Source organism: Channa argus, chromosome 1 (genome assembly GCF_033026475.1).
Source record: "Channa argus isolate prfri chromosome 1, Channa argus male v1.0, whole genome shotgun sequence".
In the NCBI taxonomy this organism is placed as follows: domain Eukaryota; kingdom Metazoa; phylum Chordata; class Actinopteri; order Anabantiformes; family Channidae; genus Channa; species Channa argus.
The window spans coordinates 30,923,519-30,944,900 of record NC_090197.1 but is presented as its reverse complement, the minus strand read 5'-3'; the positions used below and the strand labels follow the sequence as shown (position 1 = coordinate 30,944,900).

Genomic DNA, 21,382 nt, shown 5'->3' with positions numbered 1-21,382 from the left:
TCCAACCAAAGACAGATCTTACCTGCTGTAGTCCTTCCCCCTGTTGATCTCTTCTTAAAGTCTCTTTAGTGATGGCAGGCCAAACCCACCACCCTTGTTCTGTTAAAAATTTTATTCCAAATCATATGCAGAGATAAAATTAACTTTAAGGAGGCTGAGTGTGTTAAGTCAAGTGGGTATCTTCCAAAGTTAGTGTTTGTAGTTTGTGTTTCTCCGTTGAGCTGCAGTAGAAGACACCAAGAACCTCTAAACTAAAAAGTTAAAGTGACTAGTTTGGACGATTTATCATTTGTCACTTTTGTTTCAGTCTTTTTGTAGTGAGATCCAGCCAAAACAGCAGTATAACCACTTATGATCAGACAGATGTACAGTAAAACACAACAGCCATGCATTAGCAAACTTTCCCAGCAGTTGTCAGTGACATATAAAAGTGTGCTGCATTTTTGTGTGTTTAATAATTCGTTTAGAACACAGCTCATACTGAACAGTTTTTATGTTCCTAATTTCTTTGTTCCTCTTTTCACAGAAAATTAAGGATATTACTGTTTTTTTTTTTTTTTACATTTTTGCCCAATATAAAACTAAAAATACACAGCATCCTAAAATCAGAGGTGGTAAATAACCCAATATGTTTACTCATGTATTCTACCTAACTACAATCTTGAAGTACTTGTACTTTCCTTTTACTCCGCCAGAGTTCAGAAGCAAACATTGATCTTTTACTCCAACACATTTATTTTAGAATTTTACTGTTTAGTTACTGCATATGTAGATTCTCTTGTTGTTTGTATTTCTATTGAAGTACTTCCAAGTTTTAAAGGGCTACAGTTTGGGTAGAACTAGAACTAGACTAGAGACTAGAAACTCATCACCTGTAAAATTAATTACTGTCTTCTGAGTGAAGTACATTTGTACTTAATACTTGTACTTGAGTAAAAACCTCTGGGACTCGTCTTTTTTAGGAAAGTACTTGCATTTTTACTTAGACGCCTAACCTCCTCCTGCTGTTCTCAGGTCAAATCTGTGGGGTCCTTTTTAAAAGCCACCAGTGGGGGGGGCTAAAGTCATAAAATGGAAAACTTCAAGCTCTGACTGCAGACTCCACATGCAGTATGAAATACCAGAATGCCTATCGATGGCTGATCTTCTCCTGTCGTCAGCTGTGGATTTGAACCATGTTTCCGTTTCATGTTTACTTTATATTTGCTACTCTTCCCTCCCTGTCCCTCAGGCCCTGACTGCTCCCTGTCTGTCCCTTCCACTGAAGCCTTCTGGATGCTTCCCAGCATCAAACCTTCAGCTCAGTCTCTTGGTCGCGCTTCCCATCAGGCTCTGGTGCACTCTGGGTTGATGTGGGTGGTGGGAGGCTACTCCTTCAACTATTCCAACTACCATATGCTGCTCAAGTGAGTTCCACTTCGCTTCTGCCAGTGCAGTAAAATCGATATTAAAGGTAGAAACCATCTCTGATGTCACAAATTAATCTGACATCAAACACATGTTTGATTAAAGACATTTTGAACAGTTTCCTTTCATCCCCTGGTACTGTGCATGTTGGCTGACTTTACTGGAAAATCCAAATCATACACAGTAAATGGTATTAGTGCCATCTGTGGACAGGGGGGCGAGGTGTAATTTGCTTAAGGAACTCACATTTGAACAGATATGACACAACTGACGTGTTTAGACTCAGCGTGACCTACACTTTCTAAGAATGTCAACCATCAAGGATAAATAAATAAATGTCTGTACATCAGCGAACATGGAAACAAGTTGATCCGTAAAACTCTATGACTTTTCCTTAGAATCATCACAGTACCCCACTGTCTACTTCATTCAGACTAGCTTTCAGGGCAACACAGATACTAATATAGACATCATTTGTACCACTAATGGGATCCAAACATAGTAAAGCATCTGCGTAAAGTAACACTACAGAGTATGTTGATGACTTTCAGTGTTTTCCTCTGATTTTTGTCGTTCTTTCTGCAGCTACAACCTGGAGACCAGCACATGGGATGTGGTTCCTGTCAGCAGCGGCCCTCTCTACAGATACGGACACTCGCTGGCTCTGTACCAGGTAATACACCTTACACATATAGTACAGTACCTTAAATTAATGCAGTAGTGTGTTGTGTGAGTACACAGGCAAGGAGAAGGAGTGAGAAACAAACAAATGCACTTGCATTGCACAGTCTAAGGCACACCTGCAGCATTGATGTGTAGTAGTAGTAGATGACTGCAGAGGTAAAATTACATTTGAAAATACTCTTGTTCTATATTGCAGTTAAATGTCAGCCTCACTGTGACTGACTGGCTTTAATGCTCCAGGTGAAAACCAACAGCATTCAGTATGTAAATCAGTACGTAGAGATATGTCCCATTGTCTTAATGTGGAGACAATATTCAGCAATATTCACTTTTTTTGAGTTTGAACCATGGCACATTCAGCTGGTACATATGTTCCTTTATTGTCAGAAGTAACAAATGTGGTCAAGAAGTGAATTAAAAAAAGGCTAAATAACAGTTTGTATCACCTTTAAACAACCCTCTATCTTCCAAAATAATTTAGCTCATATGTCAAATCTTCAAAGATGTCCTAATGCTTGATGAGCAGCACCAGGTGTGTTAAATTGGGCTCGTACTTTAAAGTTGCAACTGGGTGAATTTCCAGAGGCAAAAACAATCGAATCAGGAAAACAGCTTCGTAAGAGCTTAAAATTAAAAAATTGGTAAACCAGTGTGTTTAGGGAGGCTGGTATCAACTGTGAGGACCATAATGCAGAAATCGGAGGAACATAGACACAATAAAACTGCAGTTTGATTTGGATTTTTACATCACTCTCAAACAAAGAACCTGACAAAGACAACTGGAATAAAAGTCCACATCCACACGTTAAAGCATAATAGGTCTGTCAAGAACAATTTGGCAGAATGTAATGTGGTCTGATGAGACTAAAGTTGAATTATTTGATCAGGTATGTGTGGTGAGAAAAAAGCTTACATGTTTTAATCCTTTAAAAATCCAGATACTCAAACAGGCTCGAAGGAATGGAGCACAGTTGTTTCGGACCAGGTCACTTAGAAAACTGCTTGGCTCCTCTGAGGATCCTGGATCCTGTTGTGTCATTTCTTCAAACCCACTTGAGAATTATAGAAGAGCTGGATTTCATGTGGGAAACCACATACGTTATCAACGGCAGAACAAGCTAAAGGACACACCTGGTGTGTGGGATGGGATTGGAACTGGCAGACTTCTGCATGAACGTGTTTTCCTTTATTACAATGATCATCAGTACCTGCGCAGACTTTGTTGTGGGGAAATTCATTTAAAATGCAAAATTCTTTTATTTTCTTGTCCCAGGACTGAAAAAACACACACATAGAGCAAAAAGTGTGTGCGTGTGTGTGTTTGCACATGTAAGGCTGTTGATGACTAAGTAACCATAGGTTTATGTGGTTAACAGGTGCCAGGACTGTCATCATGCCACTGACAGAAGAACATGTTATTAAGTTATTTTGACCCACCAAGGCTGTTGTTACATCATGTGACACCCTTTCTGTTAAAAAAACGCACATCTTATTATTATTATTATTATTATTATTATCGCCCTGATTTGCATATTAAGAGCACATTGATTGTTGGCTGAACTCACTGGTCCCTTTGAATGTCCAGGAAAACCGGAAGTAACTCTGTGCTTTATATCATGCACTGATGGATCCTTGTCAGTGCTTTTGACATTTTATCGACTGATTAATAATTAACTGCAGCAACGTGAATCTTTGAAACATTTTAATGCAGTAACAGGAAGTGGTTTGACAAGAGTAAAGGGAACATTTTACACAATTTGAAAGACGGGCCCATTATTCACTTTAGCTGCAGAGAAGTATCATCCACCGTATAGATCGCTCATTCCACACCGCAGAGCATTACATGATGTGTCACTGTCCACACAAGGGGACACACATACTTATTTTGTGTGAAAAAAGTTGTTTATTAGTGAAGGACAGGAAGGGAGAATGAAGACAAATGTCTCTGTTCTGCTGCACTGAAGATGAGATGTGATCCAGAGGAGGTCAGTGTGCCTGACTGAAGCCTGAAGATGATTTGTTGGCTGTACTAACTCAGGCTTGTTTACCTTTGCACAACTTTACCTTCAAACTCCATCTCTTACACTGACGGGGAGACGAAAGGAATCACTTCACTTCATCACTGACGTCTGTCACCTTCTCATGAAACATGAGATGTGCATGCTGTATTGGTTCATCTCACACATATTTCAGGCGACTTCTCGACTGTGTTGTAGCTGCTGCGCTGTAGAAAGCAGATGCATCGTTGCATGTTGAGCTGCAGGCTGAAGTGAAGTGGAGTAAAGTGCATGTTGACTTGAGGTTGCGATAATCCAAATTTTCATATTTGCAGTATATTAGTTGAGGTGGAGAGATTATGAGGTACTGGACAGATTTGGGACAAACTGTGGTTGGTTTTTTCCCCACAATTCCAGCCTTTGTTGAACTATTCCTCTGGTGGACCAGCAGTCACGTAAATCCTCTGAAGGGCAACTTTAAGGGCAACTATAATTATACTATGTTGTTCACTGCATATTGTGCTACTCCCACGTGGCCAAAAACTTCAATAAAACATGAGGCTCACCCATAAGATTCAGATGTCTAGTAAAATTAGCTAAGTACTGAACAGAAGAAGAGGTGACAAAAGGTATAAAATGTGTTTAGGAGAGATTAAACTTGATAACATCTGTCCAGTGTCCCACAGTCCAAAACCATGCACGTTAATGCATAGGTTAATTGGTGATTTTAAAATTGCACGTAGGTGTGAATGTGAGTGTGAATGCTTGTCTGTCTCACTGTGGCCCTGAGATAGACTGGAGAGGCTGTACCCCTGCCTCTCGCCCAATGACAGCTGGGATAGGATCCATCCTCCCCGCGATAAGATACGCGGTGATAATGGATGGATGGGTAAATGAATGGCAGCTGTGGCTGACTGGAAGCATACATAACAGCGTAGAAAGAGCTCCATGAGGAAACTGATGTTGATTAAAACCTTGACATTAAAACCTATCGCACTTTCTCCGGCGTCTCCCCCATGTAGGATGACATCTTCATGTTTGGTGGGAAGCTGGAAGCAGGATCCGCCAACATGACGGACGAGTTGTGGGTGTTCAACATCCCCAGCCGCACCTGGTCTCTACGGAAACCAGCACCACCTCCTCCCTATGCCCTGGAGGGACACACCGCCCACGTGGTGGAGCTGGCCGACGACGAGCCTCTCATGCTGATCTTCTTTGGCTACTCGCCACTGTACAGCTACATCAACAAAGTCCAGGAGTACAACATCAGTGAGTGGATATGTTGAATTGCTTTTTATTAATGGAAATCAAATTCTCTGCAGGTCAGTGACATGTTCTTGAAGCCTTGAACACAGGCTTAACCAAAAAAAGGGCCCATTTTCTATTTTCTTATTTTTAACCTCATTTTGACATAAAAAGGAAATTAAGCAAACTTTTTCCTTGTAATTAACATCATTCTATAGGTGACATGTGTTTGCTGTTTGTTCAAGATAACATATGTGCGCTACATAACAAAATAGTATGAGCAAACTCGAACGTCCTGATCTTTATTCTAAATTACATTGACTGCAAACCATCCTTTATCCCCACCTTTACTGCGTTTAAATCCCTGCAATCCACCTTTAAAGGCTGTAAAAAACTTTTTCCCGCCAAACTGGAGGCTGCGTGACACTCAGAGCTTCATCCACAGGTGGACCACCAGTTTTCACTGGAGTCAGCTTTGGCTATTGTTTCTCTGTTCAGCCAGTAGATGGTGGTGTTGTAAAGCAGCAGCTGAAATGAAGAAATAAATTCCTCTCCAGAGCTGCCAACACACACACACACACCCACACACACACACACACTGAGTGGTCATTAAGAAGAGGTGGCACCCAGGCCGGAGTGTCTGGGAGGAGACTATGATAAATGAATTCATGCATTCCCTCAATCGTCCACCTGTCACACTGTTTTTCTGCTCGTCTCCTAGGCTCTCATCCCATCTCCCGCCATCTTTTTCTTTTCATGTTTCTGACCTCGGCCCTTTCCTCTCCCTCACCTTTCCCTTCCTCCTCTCCCCTCTTTCTGTCCCTCTCTTTCATCTTCACCCACCAACTCCCCCTCCCGCCTCTTTGACAATGTCACAGCACAAGTCTGCACCGAGCATCATTAGGCTTCACAGGAAGTGACTGAGAGCCAGTGCAACGTGCAAACCAAGGGAGGGGAATAGAAGCAGAGTGTAAAATACGAGGCAAAAGGATTTAATGACCACTCAAGGAGGCAAGTTCGCAACAATTAGCTGCCAGAGATGAGATAAGAGTCGACCTTCTGCTTTGCTGTCCTGTCCTCCTTAAAGGAACATATATTTGTAAGAAGCATTTTAATACTGATTATTGTTTGACAGACTGTGACAGCATCGGTGTGATGATCTATTGATCTAGCACATAACTAGGAAGTACTTAATTGGAAGGAATGAATACATTCATGGATCACACTGTTTTGTGATAACCAACACGTTTTAGATCAAGTGAAAATACTATCAGAATATCACAAAATGTTTTTCTTTCTTTTGGCAAATGTAGAAAAATGTTTTGTCTATGTTTTACTTCTTTGCATCTTCTGGTTCATGCTGGCACCAAAATATTCATTCTTTGCCAGTTTGTGATCTCCAAGTCTGTATTTAATTGTCAGCGTACAATACATTTACTTTGGAAAACATATTGACCAACTTAAAATAATTTTTTCTTTCTTTATTTCTTATTTTGCTCTCCTTGCTGGGGAGGACATTATAATTTAGGTCCTGTGTTTGCATCTTTGCCTCATGTTTGATTAGCACAGTATATCAACGCAAAGCAATCGATGCAAATAAAGTTAGATGGAAAGTTGGCCAAGAATCAGGGGGAGAAAAACGTTTTGGTGCCAGTTTATGCCACCATGGGACCATTCATAACAGATTTGTACTTTTCCACTAATAGAATTCTCCTTTTCATGGCCTCCTTAAGTCAAATCGTTCAACATAAGCTACATCCATTTGCGCCTGTAGTGTTGTGTTTAGTATAAAAAATGTGGACCCATTGGAAAACATTTTGTATGGTTTGTGGCTTATTAAAAGGAGGCTGGCGTAACTGTGGTTTTATACTCATTTCACTTCTGTTCAAGCCATGTGAGTAACCAGAAAACCAGTATGTGTGTTCAGATGATCCCTGATGTAGCTTGAATTTGAAGTAAAACGGGCAGAGATATCCCCTCTCTCAGTATTTTCTACTTCATTTTCTGCTCTCAGTGCTTCTCATGTCAGGCTTTGTTTGTTGTATTGGGGCCTTCGCAACATGATGATGTAACCCCTCTCTGTTTTTAATAAGATTTTCTATGCACCTGAATTAATCTGTATGCATCACACTGGTCTAATAAAGGGGCACTTTTAAATTCAATAAAATCAAATTTCCTCTGGCCTCTTACTGTTTGGCTCCCGCTCTTTGTCTAATTTTTTTTCTCTCTCTCCATCTCACCTCCAGAATTAAAGTGCTTTTCTTTTTTGGCATAAACGTGAAAAGCCAAACGTGCCAAAGGATCAGAAACTTTTAAAGAGATCTACTTTGACTTTTGTGCATTAGTGCGCTGCATTCACTGCCTCTCTCTCCTCTCTGGGTTTGTGTCTCAGGGTCTAACTCGTGGCAAGTTGTGGCTGCCGGGGGCGCCGTGGTCCAGGGGGGTTACGGCCACAGTAGCACGTACGATAAGGCCAGTGGCAACGTGTTTGTCCACGGTGGATACAAGGCTCTTAGCAACAACAAGTACGGCTTGGTGGACCACATGTACCGCTACAACGTCCACTCAAAGACATGGTGAGAACACAGACTGATTGGATGTGTCTTCTGAGCCAAATAAATACAACACTGACATATTATTACATATTATTATACCATTTTTATTTCCATTTATATTCCAGACAGTCATTTTCTCTTATTTTCCCAACTACATTTATCTGATTTTTACCATGAAATATTACGTCCACCTTTTTGTTTTTTGGACAATACGAAATGTTTTTTTAACTTGTAGTAATCTGCGAAAATGTCATTTCCTATTACTTCGTTGTGTGACTTTTTTGGGAACTAATGTATAAAAATGTGTCTACTAAATGTTAATTAATCCATAATACCGCTGAAGTTACAATTTTCTTTACAACTGAAATATTTCTAATGCTATGCTGCCAACATACTATTAAAGATATTAAAGATTAAAGAAAACAATTTTACTTTTATTATTATAAGTTTGTTATCATAAAGTTGTAAAATGCAGCTTTGCAAATAGAGAAACGTCCTAACAGAAATTGAAAGAAATGCTGAATATGATCCTATAAGCAGTCATTTTTAGTACAGACACATTAGTAAACTCTGTGGTGAGAAGTGAGCTCAGCATGTTGGAGTCAGAAAGAGGAGAAGAGGGTGAGAATAGAAGGATCTGACAGGAGTTTTGACCTTGGGTCACTCCAGGCAGATGGATGGCTGAAAGAGGTTGCTCTGCTTGCTCGGTCTCTTCTCTTCATTTAGCAAACATGCAGACTCACATACACAGGAAACCTGCTGTCTCGCCATGGCTCTCACTTTCCAGCTGGAACTTGTTGTTGGAGTCAGGTGTCACTTGACTTTTGACTTCTTCAAACCCAAACATTTCTTGGTTTTTACTTTATTCTGCACGTCATTTATCCTGCTCCTGACAGGTCGACCATGGCAAGATGGAGTCATTCACATGACATCTGCATGTTAGTGATTTAAAATAAAAAATTGATTTGAGCAACTGCAGACCAACCAGGGGCCAGAGAACAATCCTGTCATGAACTCATCGTGACGAAGTGATGCAGGAAAAACAGTAACAACTACTGTGATGCAATATGTAGTTTATGAGCTTAAAGTTCCGAGAACTGGATGAAGATTGTGTCTGATTGTGTCACTGTCCTCCTTGAATGTGCTCTGCTGTAAATGAAGATGCCACAGTCGGTCAGTACAGTTGCTCTCCACTATGTGACCTTTAACCTGAAGAGGGCTCCCACAACAGACTGAGGCCTCCTACAGTGTTTCTGTGCTGGTGCTGCTGACAGAAAAGGACAGTTGCCATGAAAGGCAATCACCACAGGCCGGGTGATACGCTCAGACAGACGCCATCAGTAACATGACACCATGGACACAAATTAACCCTCCCTGTATATCTCTCACAGTACTGAGTTACACATTTGTCTCTGTCTATTTGTGTGTGTACAGGTTGATCCTCAGAGAGAGCGGTTTGGCGCGATACCTCCACTCTGCGGTGCTGCTCAGTGGGACAGTTCTGGTTTTTGGGGGAAACACACACAATGACACGTCACTAAGCAATGGAGCCAAGTGCTTTTCTGCTGACTTCCTGGCATATGATATCGGTAAGAACAAGTCCTGAAGAATCACATACATTCCCTGAGGCTGATAAATACAAGCCCATGTCAGATAAAAGTTCAGATGTTCATCCAGATTTGAGAAGGCCTGGGTTCACTGTACTTGTGGCTGCTAGTTTATAACACAGTATAAACTAGTCTGATGCATAGTTGGACACGTTTTGCACTAGATAACATGGTGGCCAGCTCTGGACATCAAGAAGAAGAGCTTTGTTTGTCTTATTAAGCTGAGCAACATGAAGAAGTCATGTTTTGTTATGTGTGGCCACAATATGACCAAATTTATGTCATGTGGACGTATGTGGACATCCATCCGTTATCTGGGCTGCAACCACAATCCTGATTTAGGCTCTCCCTCGTCCCGGTGTCCCAGATATTCACCAATTACCCATAACATTATGACCACCTGTACAATTTAATGCAATACAGTACAGAAGCTCTGCCATGATTTCCACTTTTACAACGGTGATAATTCTACTGTGTGTTACAGTGGGTAGTGGAGTGTACTGGAGAGCATTATAACAAGAGGTTTTGGTTCTTTTGTTTCAATAAATTCTTTGAGATAAAGAATTTACTATTGCTTGATTCTACTTAAATGCCCTATTTCATGATATAATATCACTGTAGCATGAACTTTTTACATTTGTTAAATGTTCCTAACTTTTTGAGAGTAGGCTCTATCTTTACACCAACCAAGTGCCAGGACTGAGCTGATTTTGTGAGTTCACAAAAGCTGCTGTTAACTGAATGTTAACAGCAGCATGTTAACCCACTTTGTTGATGTGCATGAATGAAAGGGTTTAAAGCACAGAAAGCTGATGGAGTCAGATCTCAGAAGCTGATTTTTTTTTCAGATGGATCATTTTTGATACATGATCAGGTACTTGTTTGTAGTATAGTTCACAATATTTACCACTACTGATGCTGATACCAGTATCGGGCACCCATTCCCACATTTGCATACTTACTCATACATATGTAGTCATAAAACTGCATCCAATACCGCATTACCCTCTGCAGCACAATGGAGTCATACGATCTAGTTACTAACAGTCGTAGTCATATTTCTGAAGAATATTGTATTGGTACTTGGTATCAGCAAGTACTCAAATGTAAGTACTTGTACTTGTATTCAGTGTGTCAGGACATCCCTATTTACCCCCCTATATACTGTTTTTCGTAGTAATTAAGAGGCCATCACTGTGCTAAGCAAGTGTTCCACTCATGATGACCCTCTGTGAAAATACCTTTTATTTGTTTCTTATTAGTCATTCAGAGTGCTTTCTCACATGCAGAAACACACATGCATACAAATGTTGTGTCTTTACCACTGAAATCCTGTTGTGAATCAAAATTGTCTCCACAGAACTCGATGAAACGCCCTAATGGTGCATAAGTGTATGAGAGGGAGAGAAAGTCTTGTAGTAACGGAGACATAAAGAGACGGCAAACAACAAAAGCTAATCAGAATGATCGGGGGAGGGGGGGGACAACATTGTGTACAAGGATTTGGGCACCGTGGTACAGGTAGTGAGTGAGAGAAACGAAGATTAAAGATGCCATTACATGCTGCCCAGTCAGACCGTAGACCAGATGGCCAAGGCTGTTTGCACCCCTCCACAGGAACAGACAAATGGCAGGATGATGGGAGCCATGGGAGAGGAAAAGAGGGATAAGACCAGCTCTTCACATAAGTGGAACAACAGGAAACAGAGAGAGGAGGAGGGATGGAGAAAAGATGGATGTGTTGTACAGTATATGCACAAAGAAAGGTGCAAGGTGAAAGAAAGATGGCTGACCTTTTTAAGTTTGGATGGAGAGGGGGAGGAAGTCGAAACATGCTGGTGGCTCTGCAGGTGAAGGTGAAGTTGGATTGAATTCTGTAGCTTTATGTTGAGCTGGAGGGATGGTTCATGGTTACACAGAAAGATCTCTCTGCTTGAAGGGTTAGTTGTCGCCTTATAAAAGACTTTGATAAATGATTAACTTATTTATTATTCGTAAATGTACTTGTTTGTAGGTACTGATATCTCCCTCCTCAGATTCTACACGTGCTGTAGTTTCCAAACACCTGACAACTGATGTGGGATGTGAGTACGGCCGGGTGCCTTTGGGTAGATTTGCTGTTCTATCCACACACGGGCTCATTCAGACATTTCCCAGACTTTGCAGTGGGAGGCTCACATGTCTGAGCCATCTGACTTGGACGAGAATTTTACTGTCCAAAAACTCAAACTACAAGCAAAACAATTTAGTACTCAAATGTAAGTACTTGTACTCAGTCTGGAAGGAAGTGGTATTGGGACATCCTTACATTAAATGCTTTGTTCAAGGGTGTCTCAGTAGAGGATGACTGGGGTTGAGAGAGCAAACAGTATTTACCAACAGAATATTTCACTTATTTCACTTTTAACTTACTTTTCTTTTCCTGGAGCTTTCACTTGTTACCGAGTTCTATAGTTAAAGTACATATTACTAATCAAAAATGTGTGTTCTCTTCTCATATTATGAAGTCCTTTCTTCAAAAGGCCAAATCCTATCTTCCCTTTTTTTCCTTCTTTCTTGTCACTCCAAAATATATAGCAGAGGAGACAACGACCAGGGAGAATATTGGAGAAACAAAGCAGTGAATTTGAGGAAGCAGATGAAATGAGACTGAGGAAGAAGAGAGGGATATACACAGAGCGTGAGAGAAATAACGAGTAAATGAAGGAGGGATTTAGGGAGAGAAAAAAAGAAGCACTGAGGACAGTGAAAAAGAAATCACCTAAAGGCAATAAAGGTATGCCAGGCTAATGCAGGTAATAAGCCTGTGAATAAAAGGCAAATTCCGAGGTAATAAACAATAAAGCACCGGTTTACAGAGCATCCCCGTCTTAATGAACTTGGAAACAACGTAGTGCTGAATGCTGTGCTCACCACTGGCAATAAATGTGTGTATTTACATGTCCCTCAACTCAGTGGAAAGACACCCCTGTCTTTATTAATATCATCATTTATTCATTACCGCTCATATCTGCAGAATTCTCCTGCTTTATCGTCCTCCAGCCGCCTCGCTCACTTACTGCAGAGACGGGGAAGCAGGGATACACTGATGGCCAAAAGAGATAAAACAAAAGGGAAACTAGAGGAAGGGAGGGAGTTGGAGAACAGAACATGCCGCGGTGAGAGACCGCGGTGTGTTTAAGATGTTTGGGGCAAATCACACTTTGACCTGGAAGAGACAATAAATGGTCATATATGGAAAATTGTTTATGAGTTTTCAAATTCCTGTTCTTCTGCTAAAGAAATGGCTCATTTCCAGTTTCTCAGCTCTGCTTCTAAACATGTTTCTATAACGCAGCAGAGATTACATGGAATTTAAAGTTATCAGCTGGGCCAGTGCGCTGACTGCGGGTTATGATGAGCTTCGGAGAGAGATCAAACCTTAGCCAAACAAAGCAATGTCTCCCAGCTAGACTTCTTTCCCTTTTCCTGTCATTTCACTCTTGTCTCTGTGGCCTTTTGTTTTCATCATCCTCTATTACATTTGTCAACCTTTACTATTTCCTTACTTGTTGCCAAACTTTTAATTTATCCTACTCACAAAATAGGCAACATATGACAGTTATTACTTACTTCATTGGGGTTTTGTCCGGCACACTTTCCATTACAGTAGGGAATGCATGGCTAAGCCTTATGATTTTTTAATAATGAAGATAATCAGCCTACATTCTTCAGGTGGAGCTGACAGGAAGCATGTTAGAATAGTGAATTGCACACTTCCAAGACATCTGGTAAGTGGACAGTAGATCTTCAGTATATTTGTCAAGACATACATACATACATACATACATACATACATGTATACATTACAAAATAACGGTTTATCTTGAATCTCATTCAATTTCTCAACAAATGGAATGTAATATCATTGGTATTCATATTTTTAAAAGAGTGGCATAATTGGGCATCAAATTTAAAAAAAAATAACTATTTATTATATTTGAGTTTTCTGCAGTTAGATGGAAATTTTGAGTTTACTGTATATCTGCAAAAATGTGAAATAACCGTATCAAATCAATGCAGTAGCTGAAATCAACCTTCATCTGATATAGATGTTTGTTCCTTAGTGCTTGAACACAGTGAAAACTTTGTGTTACTCTGCGCATTTACCTCCTCAGCTCCAAATCCCCATTAAAAATTCCAATTAAACTACAATTAAAAGTAAGTAAGTACTTACTGTCACAACCAGAGATACACATTTTCCCTAGAATTATTTAAGCTAATTAAATGTACAGTTACAGGAATAAAATGTCAAACTTTTCAGGAAGTCTTTCAGAAGATTTTGGAATTTTGTAGAAAAGTTCGGTAGCCTTCAAATAAAGCATACAAAATTCAGCAAAATGATGCTATGGATGGAAAGCTCTCCTCCTCTCTCATCTCCTCTCTCTTGTCTCTCCAGGAGATAATTAATTAGTTCCACCTGTGGAAGTCACTTCTCTCCATCCCTTGTTTCATCTTCATTTACTTCTCCGTTCCTCCCTGCCTCGTCGCTGGCTGCGAGCGGAGGGGTTTCGAGTGCTAATTTGTTTTTGTTTTGCCGTGCTAACCTTGGAGGGGCCGCGCAGCATTATTAGCTTCTCCCGCTCTTCTGCTGCCACACATTAGATTCAGGTCGACACGGAAGGCACTTTTCATTTGGATTTAATTCTCTCCCCCTGCAGCTCTCCCCCCCCCCCCTTACCCTCATCCATGCCACCCTCACACTTCTAATTAGATTTTGGGGGGCGATGAACTCTGATTAAAAACACAGTCCTCTCCAACTTGACACAGCACAGGCACACACCCACACACTATCTGCCGCACACAAACAAACACACATAGGTGGAACAGCCAGCTGAAAAACTGAAAGGCCCAGGGCTGGTTGGGGGCTTGTATGGAAGATGTTGGGAGCTGTAATATATTGGGGGAGCAGACAGTGGCTGCTATTCAAACCTCCAGCTCCTCCTCCTCCTCCCGCCCCTTTTTATCAAGTGCTCCATTAGTTGAGATCAGATCAAGCTGTCAATCAGCCCATCCTCGCCTGCGTGCTTCGATCTAGACTCATGATTTCTCTCTCTCTGTCCCACCATGCATTATTAACACAGATTTTCTCATATCCTGAGAGGAAATTAAAATGTGTGTGTGTGTGTGAGGGCTGATAAGTATCAGTTGAGCCTGCAATTCTTTGGTGGACAATTTGGCAGCTTCAGTATCAGGACTGTAATTTAAAGTGCGTGCACCCAGTGTCGCTGGAGAAGGAGACCAAAATTCACCAAAGCTGTGATGCTGTGTTAAAATGTTTTTATTGTTTAATTTATTTTTAATAGAATTTGATTATTTTAGTTGCAGATTGAAGTTCAGGTGTGTCACAAAAACCTTATTATATTGTGATTATTTACTTATTATTATTTTGAAGAAACTATTTTACAATAAAGTTAAAGGGCGGCTTACCTCTGACTTCACTATTCAAATATTTATTTGCTTTAAGCTGAAAAACTCCTCCAGATTACACCACCTAGAGGAGTGTTTTATCATCAGAAGTTGAGCTGGTGCCATTTGTGGGAGCTCTGGAAAAGCAGGATGACAAACTCCATAGTGTGAGATGACATTATCTGAACTTAATGTTCCTCCAAGTGATGTCATCAAGTAGAGCTGACAACATAATATTTTAATGTAGGAAAGTCAGAGGGAAGTTTAATGGCCTTCATATAATTGTACTACCCTAACTAGACCCAAAAGAAGCATGTTCAGTATCAGTGATATCATTTAAACTCTTCACAAGAAGCACCTGATCAGTGCATCCATGTATATCACAGAGAAAATAATTGAAATAGTTCATAATTCTAAAGAAACATTTAGATTTATTAAATAGTAAAAACTAATGCTCTAAAGGCAAAACAAAAACCAACAAAATTTGTATTTTAGAGTTACTTTAAAAATACAGGTGAGAAACAGAAATGTTGCCTTGCTGCCACGGCTAAAATTATTGGGATGGTTTTCAAGGAAAAAGATTTGTGTCTGTGTGACTTCTCAGCAGGGCCTGAGCTTATTTTAGTGCCAAGTGCCAGAAGTGAAAACTTTTTGCATCACTTGCTTGAAGTGGGTTGTAGTTGTCACATAGCAGAGCACACCTGGAGCCCTGTCTGACTGATGACTACCTGAGTAGGGGTGCCAATTCGATAAAGGGACTTTCAGGTTATTTTAAAGCACAGCTGGCAAAACATCCTTGAGTGTGTAAGATCTGGAAATAGATTTCAATCCCTAGACTGACTTATAGAACCCCGTTACCTGTCAGAATGTTGATATTGGCGAGTTCACAATTAGCAACTGCAGTGTGGCTATGTTTAGGGAAAGACTGTGTTCAGTAGATTAAACGATTTACCAAAACTACTCTTTAGATTGTTCTTGAAGCTACAGTATGCAACTTCATTCAAATATTTAAGTATTATTTAAGGGACTTAAAATGGTGACTGTGTTATATTAAATGAATGTAAATGTGACTATCGTGCTTAAAGGATAGAATAACCCCATAATGGGTGAAATGACACCCAGTGACAGCTGGGATTAGCTCCAGCCCCCCCATGAACCTAAACAGTTCAGTAGATTAAACGATTTACAAAAAAAAGGTTCGCATCCCTGACTGTGAGCTGTGATTGTGGTGGTTTCCTCTGTGTATGATTATGTGACAGTGTTGGTTTATCCAATATGAATGATTCCAATTAACACAGTCTGATGTTGCATCCAGAAATACAACATATACTCTGTTATACAAGGATCAAGCCATACGTGAATTCTGTGCAGTAGCGCCACCCAAAACTTTGCTCATGCCAACCTGGCCAATCATATATTGATGATGTGAAGTAGACATGACGCAGTGTTAAATGTTTGATTTTGTCGGCCATGTTGTCAGGCACTGTGATCGAGTGGCCACCTCACACCTAGAGGGTCCCCGGTTTGAATCCTCGACTTACTGTGGCCTGTCTGTGTGGAGTTTGCATGTTCTCCCCGTGCTTGCATGAGTTTCTTTCGATTTCCTCCCACAGGCCAAAGACATTGGTGACTCCAAGTTGTCCGTAGGTTTCTACTTATGGACATTCCAGTTGTTTCCTTTGACCAGCTGTGGTTGTTTAACCCTGCTGACCTTTAACCCGTTCTAGTCATGAACTCGGTGGTCTTGACGCTGATTAGAACCACCTCTCTCCTTGTTTTCTCTGTGTCCTCTGCTGCATCTCTTGGTCTTAAACGTTTCCAATTAGCACGTCGCTTAACGAGGTCATTAGCAACCTGGCGTCCCCGAGTCCCCAAGTCCACCGGCTCTGCATTTACGTTCAGGGACGGCTCATCTGGCTAAATGACACATTTACTCGCACAAACACACAAACACACACAGAGTCATTTCCATATTAATATAATGGGAGCACGTAGGGGTCATTAAAACATTAGAGAGTTGTAAAATCCAAACAGTAAAATACACAGAGCTGATAGCTGCTCACTGGAAAGAGAGGGAGACAGGGAGTACTTAATGATGGAATTTAGTGGTATGAAGTGTTTTATGAAAATATCTCCTAGATTATCTCCTCGTTATCTTCTGCATATCACGATAACTTAATGTGAAAAGGTGAAGATAATGAGGTCTTAATCCTTAAAATTAGGGGAGGGGGATGAACCGAGGGACGCTCTCCACTTCTCATTCTTCTTGCAATAAATTATTCTGAAATTAAATAATAAGAAGCTGAGGCTGCCAACTCTGTTTAGTGTTCAGATTTCAGTGTCTTTTGGTAAAGTCTGTACTTTCTGTTGCAGAGGGCACAAGGCCAGGTGCATAAAGAAATAGAGCCTGACTTCAACCCCACCCTCAATTACAGTGAATGTTACCTGCAAGGTAGACATTATTGTCCAACATCAACTCCACACTTCATTCGAGCTCTTGATGTGTCTAAATGCCAGCAAATCCCTGATGCCAGGTCCGTGTAGAGTTCTGCAGGGATGAGGTATTCTTGTAGACCAACCTGGAAGTTAGGATCTTCCTGGTTCTCTCGACATACATAAAGCCAATGGGTTTTTTTTTTACATTGAAAATAAGCTCTTTAAACAGTAAAGAATCATAAACAGAAGTTTATGATATTTACTCGTTTTGTTCAGCAAGATAAAGTGTAAATACGAAATGTCCATCCATCCATTATCTTAACCTCTTATCCTGTTCAGGGTAATGGGGGTGCTGGCATTGGGCGAGAGGTTGGGTCCACCCTGGACAAGTTTCCAGTCTATGTCAGTCAACACAGAGAGACACTTTAGCACTTAAACCTCTTCTCTAGAAGCCTTCATTCTTACAGTGATCGCACGTTTTAAATTCAGTGAGGCAGTAAAGTCTAAAGTTTAAGTCTCCCTGTCAACATGACGTTTCCTCTGTAGTCTCATCTTGTCAGTAACTGCGTTTTCTAAGACTTGTAAAAGCTCACTTACTGATAAACTTTATGTTGTGGAAAAACAGAGAATTTCTTGACTTTGTGTTAACTTATTTCAGCCTTTTAACCAAAAACTCAATCAAAATAATTATGGACTTTGGGACGAGGGACATGCACAAATCCTGGGGGATTTCAGGGTTTGAGGGCTCTTCCATTTTCAATTTTTGAAAGTTTTAATGCCGGCTGTAAAAGTGTTTAATTAATAGCAAGATCATAAATATTGAAATGAGTGATGTAAAGTTGCATTTCCAACAGAAAATACTGTCCCTTTATTTTCCTCTAAAATGAGCTGTCAGGACACAGTAAATATAGTTCTAATCAGACTTTAATCAGCATGTGAAACTATTTGCAAATGTGTGTGTGTGTGTGTGTGTGTGTGTGTGTGTCCTCAGCTTGCGATGAGTGGACTGTCCTCCCCAGACCGGCGCTGCACAGAGACGTCAACCGCTTCGGACACTCTGCTGTGGTTAGCAACGGGTGAGTTCCCTCCCTTTGTACTGAAATTCAGTTTAATCACTTACGCCCTTCATGACATCATCTGAATACATCGGCTTGTTGACACTTATGCAGTGTACTTGTACTATGCTCATATTGTGGGAAACTGGTAAATCTACTACCTACTACCTACCTACTACCTGTTCAGTTACATTTATGCAGTTATATTCCAGTTATTCACAATGCATCACAGCTTGGTATAGAATACATTTCCTTGATGTCTTCTGGCAGTGTCCTCTAAGTTGAAGAAGCAGAGTGTCTGTTCTCGACTTTCATCGTTGTCTTTGGTGGTGAGAGGACTTTAAGGATTTATCTCTTTATGCCGGTGTTATATTTAGTTTTAGTTTACAATTCTTACTTCTCTCTCAAAGTTAAGCTGTGTCTGTCCCACGTCACCTTTTGTCTTATCTTGTGGATGTCTCTCCTCCCTCCACACTCTTTCTTTTATCCCTCAATGCACAGATACAACAAATGCACCATGTATTTGCTTTATTGTCTTGAGAGTTCCGGTTTTACTTTTGCTATATTTGGATCAGTGTCACTGCATTTTGCCAGGCTCAGTCACACAGAAATGTTGGTCGATCCAATTTCTGGAGCCTTGTGCTGTAGAAACACACACTGACACAAAGAAAAAAACCATTGTAGAATGTGTGCAGAACCATTACATAAGAAAATTTAAAGCATGGTATGATAGACCTTCCATTTCTCAGTCAGTGTTTTCTTATGGTATTTTCTCTCAGGTGAAGGTTTCTTAATATATAATCTAATAAAGTTTTGTTTTTGTTTTATATATAAGTAAAATATATGAATTAATATTATTCACGTGAACTTTTGGACGCTGTCAGCTGACCTCCTTTGCATCTTTTTTTTATCATTTGCACATTCAACACCTGCACAGCACGGCATTGTTCATTTGTGTTACGTTTATTTGGGATGCAATGAAATTCTGTTGTTGAGATGGGCATGAGGATCACAGTGGGCATCAAAGTCGACCTTTGTCCACCAAAATCTGAGAAGTCCATTTTTAAGTCTAACTGGATGCTTTTGTCAAATTTCCTCAAGACTTTCCTGTTATATGGCCACAATAAATTGGATAAATGCATAGTTGACCAGAAAACGTAAGGCCTCCAGCCACAGCTGTTACCGGTGCAAAGGCATGAAAACATGGCTCACTATAAGATACCAGAGACTTTCTGTCCACTACTGATTATTAGTAGTAATTTTAAACGATTTAAGTATTATTTAAGGGACTTAAAATGGTGACTGTGTTATATTAAATGAATGTAAATGTGACTATCGTGCTTAAAGGATAGAATAACCCCATAATGGGTGAAATGACACCCAATGACAGCTGGGATTAGCTCCAGCCCCCCCACGACCCTGAACAGGACACCGATAATGGATTGGTGGATTGGAACAATGGCATTGATGCTACTAAAACAAATATTATTTAAATATTATATGTTAAGTTTTAATTTTCGTTTTACTTATTTATTTTTTCTTTAAATGAAAGTCAGGGTTGAAAGTTGAATTTATTTGTATCAGGTTTTTTTGCAAAAACTCAGCTTTAAGCACACAAATGGCAGCTTTGAACTTCAGAAGGACCACTTCAAACTCCTTTTCACCGAGGTCTTTCCCTTAATCCAAAGTTCAGGTTTATTTTTTTAAAGCTCCTCGGGTTTTCTTAACATTTCTGAAACTTTTCTTTTTCTCTGCAGACATTTCTTGTCTCAATGTAACTTTTGCAGAGTTCTTTTCCTTCCTTAGCTACATACGATTGGGTTTCTGTTGCCCATGTCATTCTGTGTAATCTTCTGTGTCTTCTTTAGCTCCATGTACATCTTCGGAGGTTTCTCAGGCCTCCTTCTGAACGATGTGTTGACCTACACACCTCCTTCCTGCCAGGCCTTTTCTAACCCAGCTCTGTGCGCTGCCGCTGGGCCAGGCGTTCGCTGCCACTGGACTAAAAGTAGATGTGTTCCCTGGGAGCCAGTTAAACTACACGACCACATTCCTCCTGCTCCTTTTTGCCCTGCACGTCCTGGTATGTTACGTTGGGGTGCTTTCTGCCCAGATGGTTCTGGTTTTTGTTTTTTTCCTCCCAAAGGACCAGTTTTTCATGAGAATTATGTTTATTTTAAATGACTTGGTTTCTGAAGTTTGTTTGCACAACATATTTATGAGAACAGAATGTCAATGCTGCAACAATTACCTCATTTGAAAGTAATTAGGACTGGCCCTCGCCCCCTTTCATTCCCCCTCATCTGTTTGTACCAGATGTGGCTGCAGTAGCTTTTCCAGGTTTTCTGCTTTTGACAGCTCAGTGCAGCTTTAAATAGAAAGTAATTATGATAATGGTTGTGCTGACAGGACACACAGAGTGACAGCCCAAAAGGACAGTTGCCTATTTACTGCAACATGGCAGCGATTTTGCGTGCTAGTCCATTGATTGCCATTATATGAAACTTGCTTGAGTTGTGCAACCCATCACAGTGAACATCAATTATTGTGCTCCATTTTCACTTCATTACCACACCAATGTAACAGTGTAACATTGTGTAACTGATAACAATTACAATTTTTTCTCTATTAAATTCGCCATTTTTACTGTATACTAGAGGTTGCAGCACAGAATGTATAAAGCAATAAAGTGCGATATTGAATTTCCATGTGCAAATTACTGTTATTAATCTAAATGTTATAATTGATGGTAGGTAGATGCTCCCATAATGACCCTTGACAAAATTTTTTACATTTTCCTGTTTCTCCCACATCAGTAAACTGAACTCACTTACCGCCTAATGTGTCTCGGACCCTTGATTTGCACCGATCAGACAATAATCCACGAGTCAAAGTCAAATTAGGACTTTAATGTTTAAGAGTGTTCATTGCCGCGTGTGCTTTGCCGT

The 21,382-nt window shown here is 40.4% G+C and overlaps 1 protein-coding gene across 4 annotated transcripts in view; it reads left to right on the top strand.

The window, feature by feature from the left end:
- The window catches only part of atrnl1a (attractin-like 1a), a 241,035-nt gene that overhangs the window by 43,282 nt on the left and 176,371 nt on the right, over positions 1-21,382 (top strand). For all 4 annotated transcript variants that reach the window (XM_067512420.1, XM_067512403.1, XM_067512412.1 and 1 more), the window contains exons 6-12: positions 1,232-1,406; positions 1,993-2,080; positions 5,111-5,357; positions 7,726-7,909; positions 9,323-9,477; positions 18,371-18,455; positions 20,303-20,517. In XM_067512420.1, the coding sequence (XP_067368521.1) occupies positions 1,232-1,406; positions 1,993-2,080; positions 5,111-5,357; positions 7,726-7,909; positions 9,323-9,477; positions 18,371-18,455; positions 20,303-20,517 (1,149 nt within the window). The remainder of the gene's footprint in view (positions 1-1,231; positions 1,407-1,992; positions 2,081-5,110; positions 5,358-7,725; positions 7,910-9,322; positions 9,478-18,370; positions 18,456-20,302; positions 20,518-21,382) is intronic.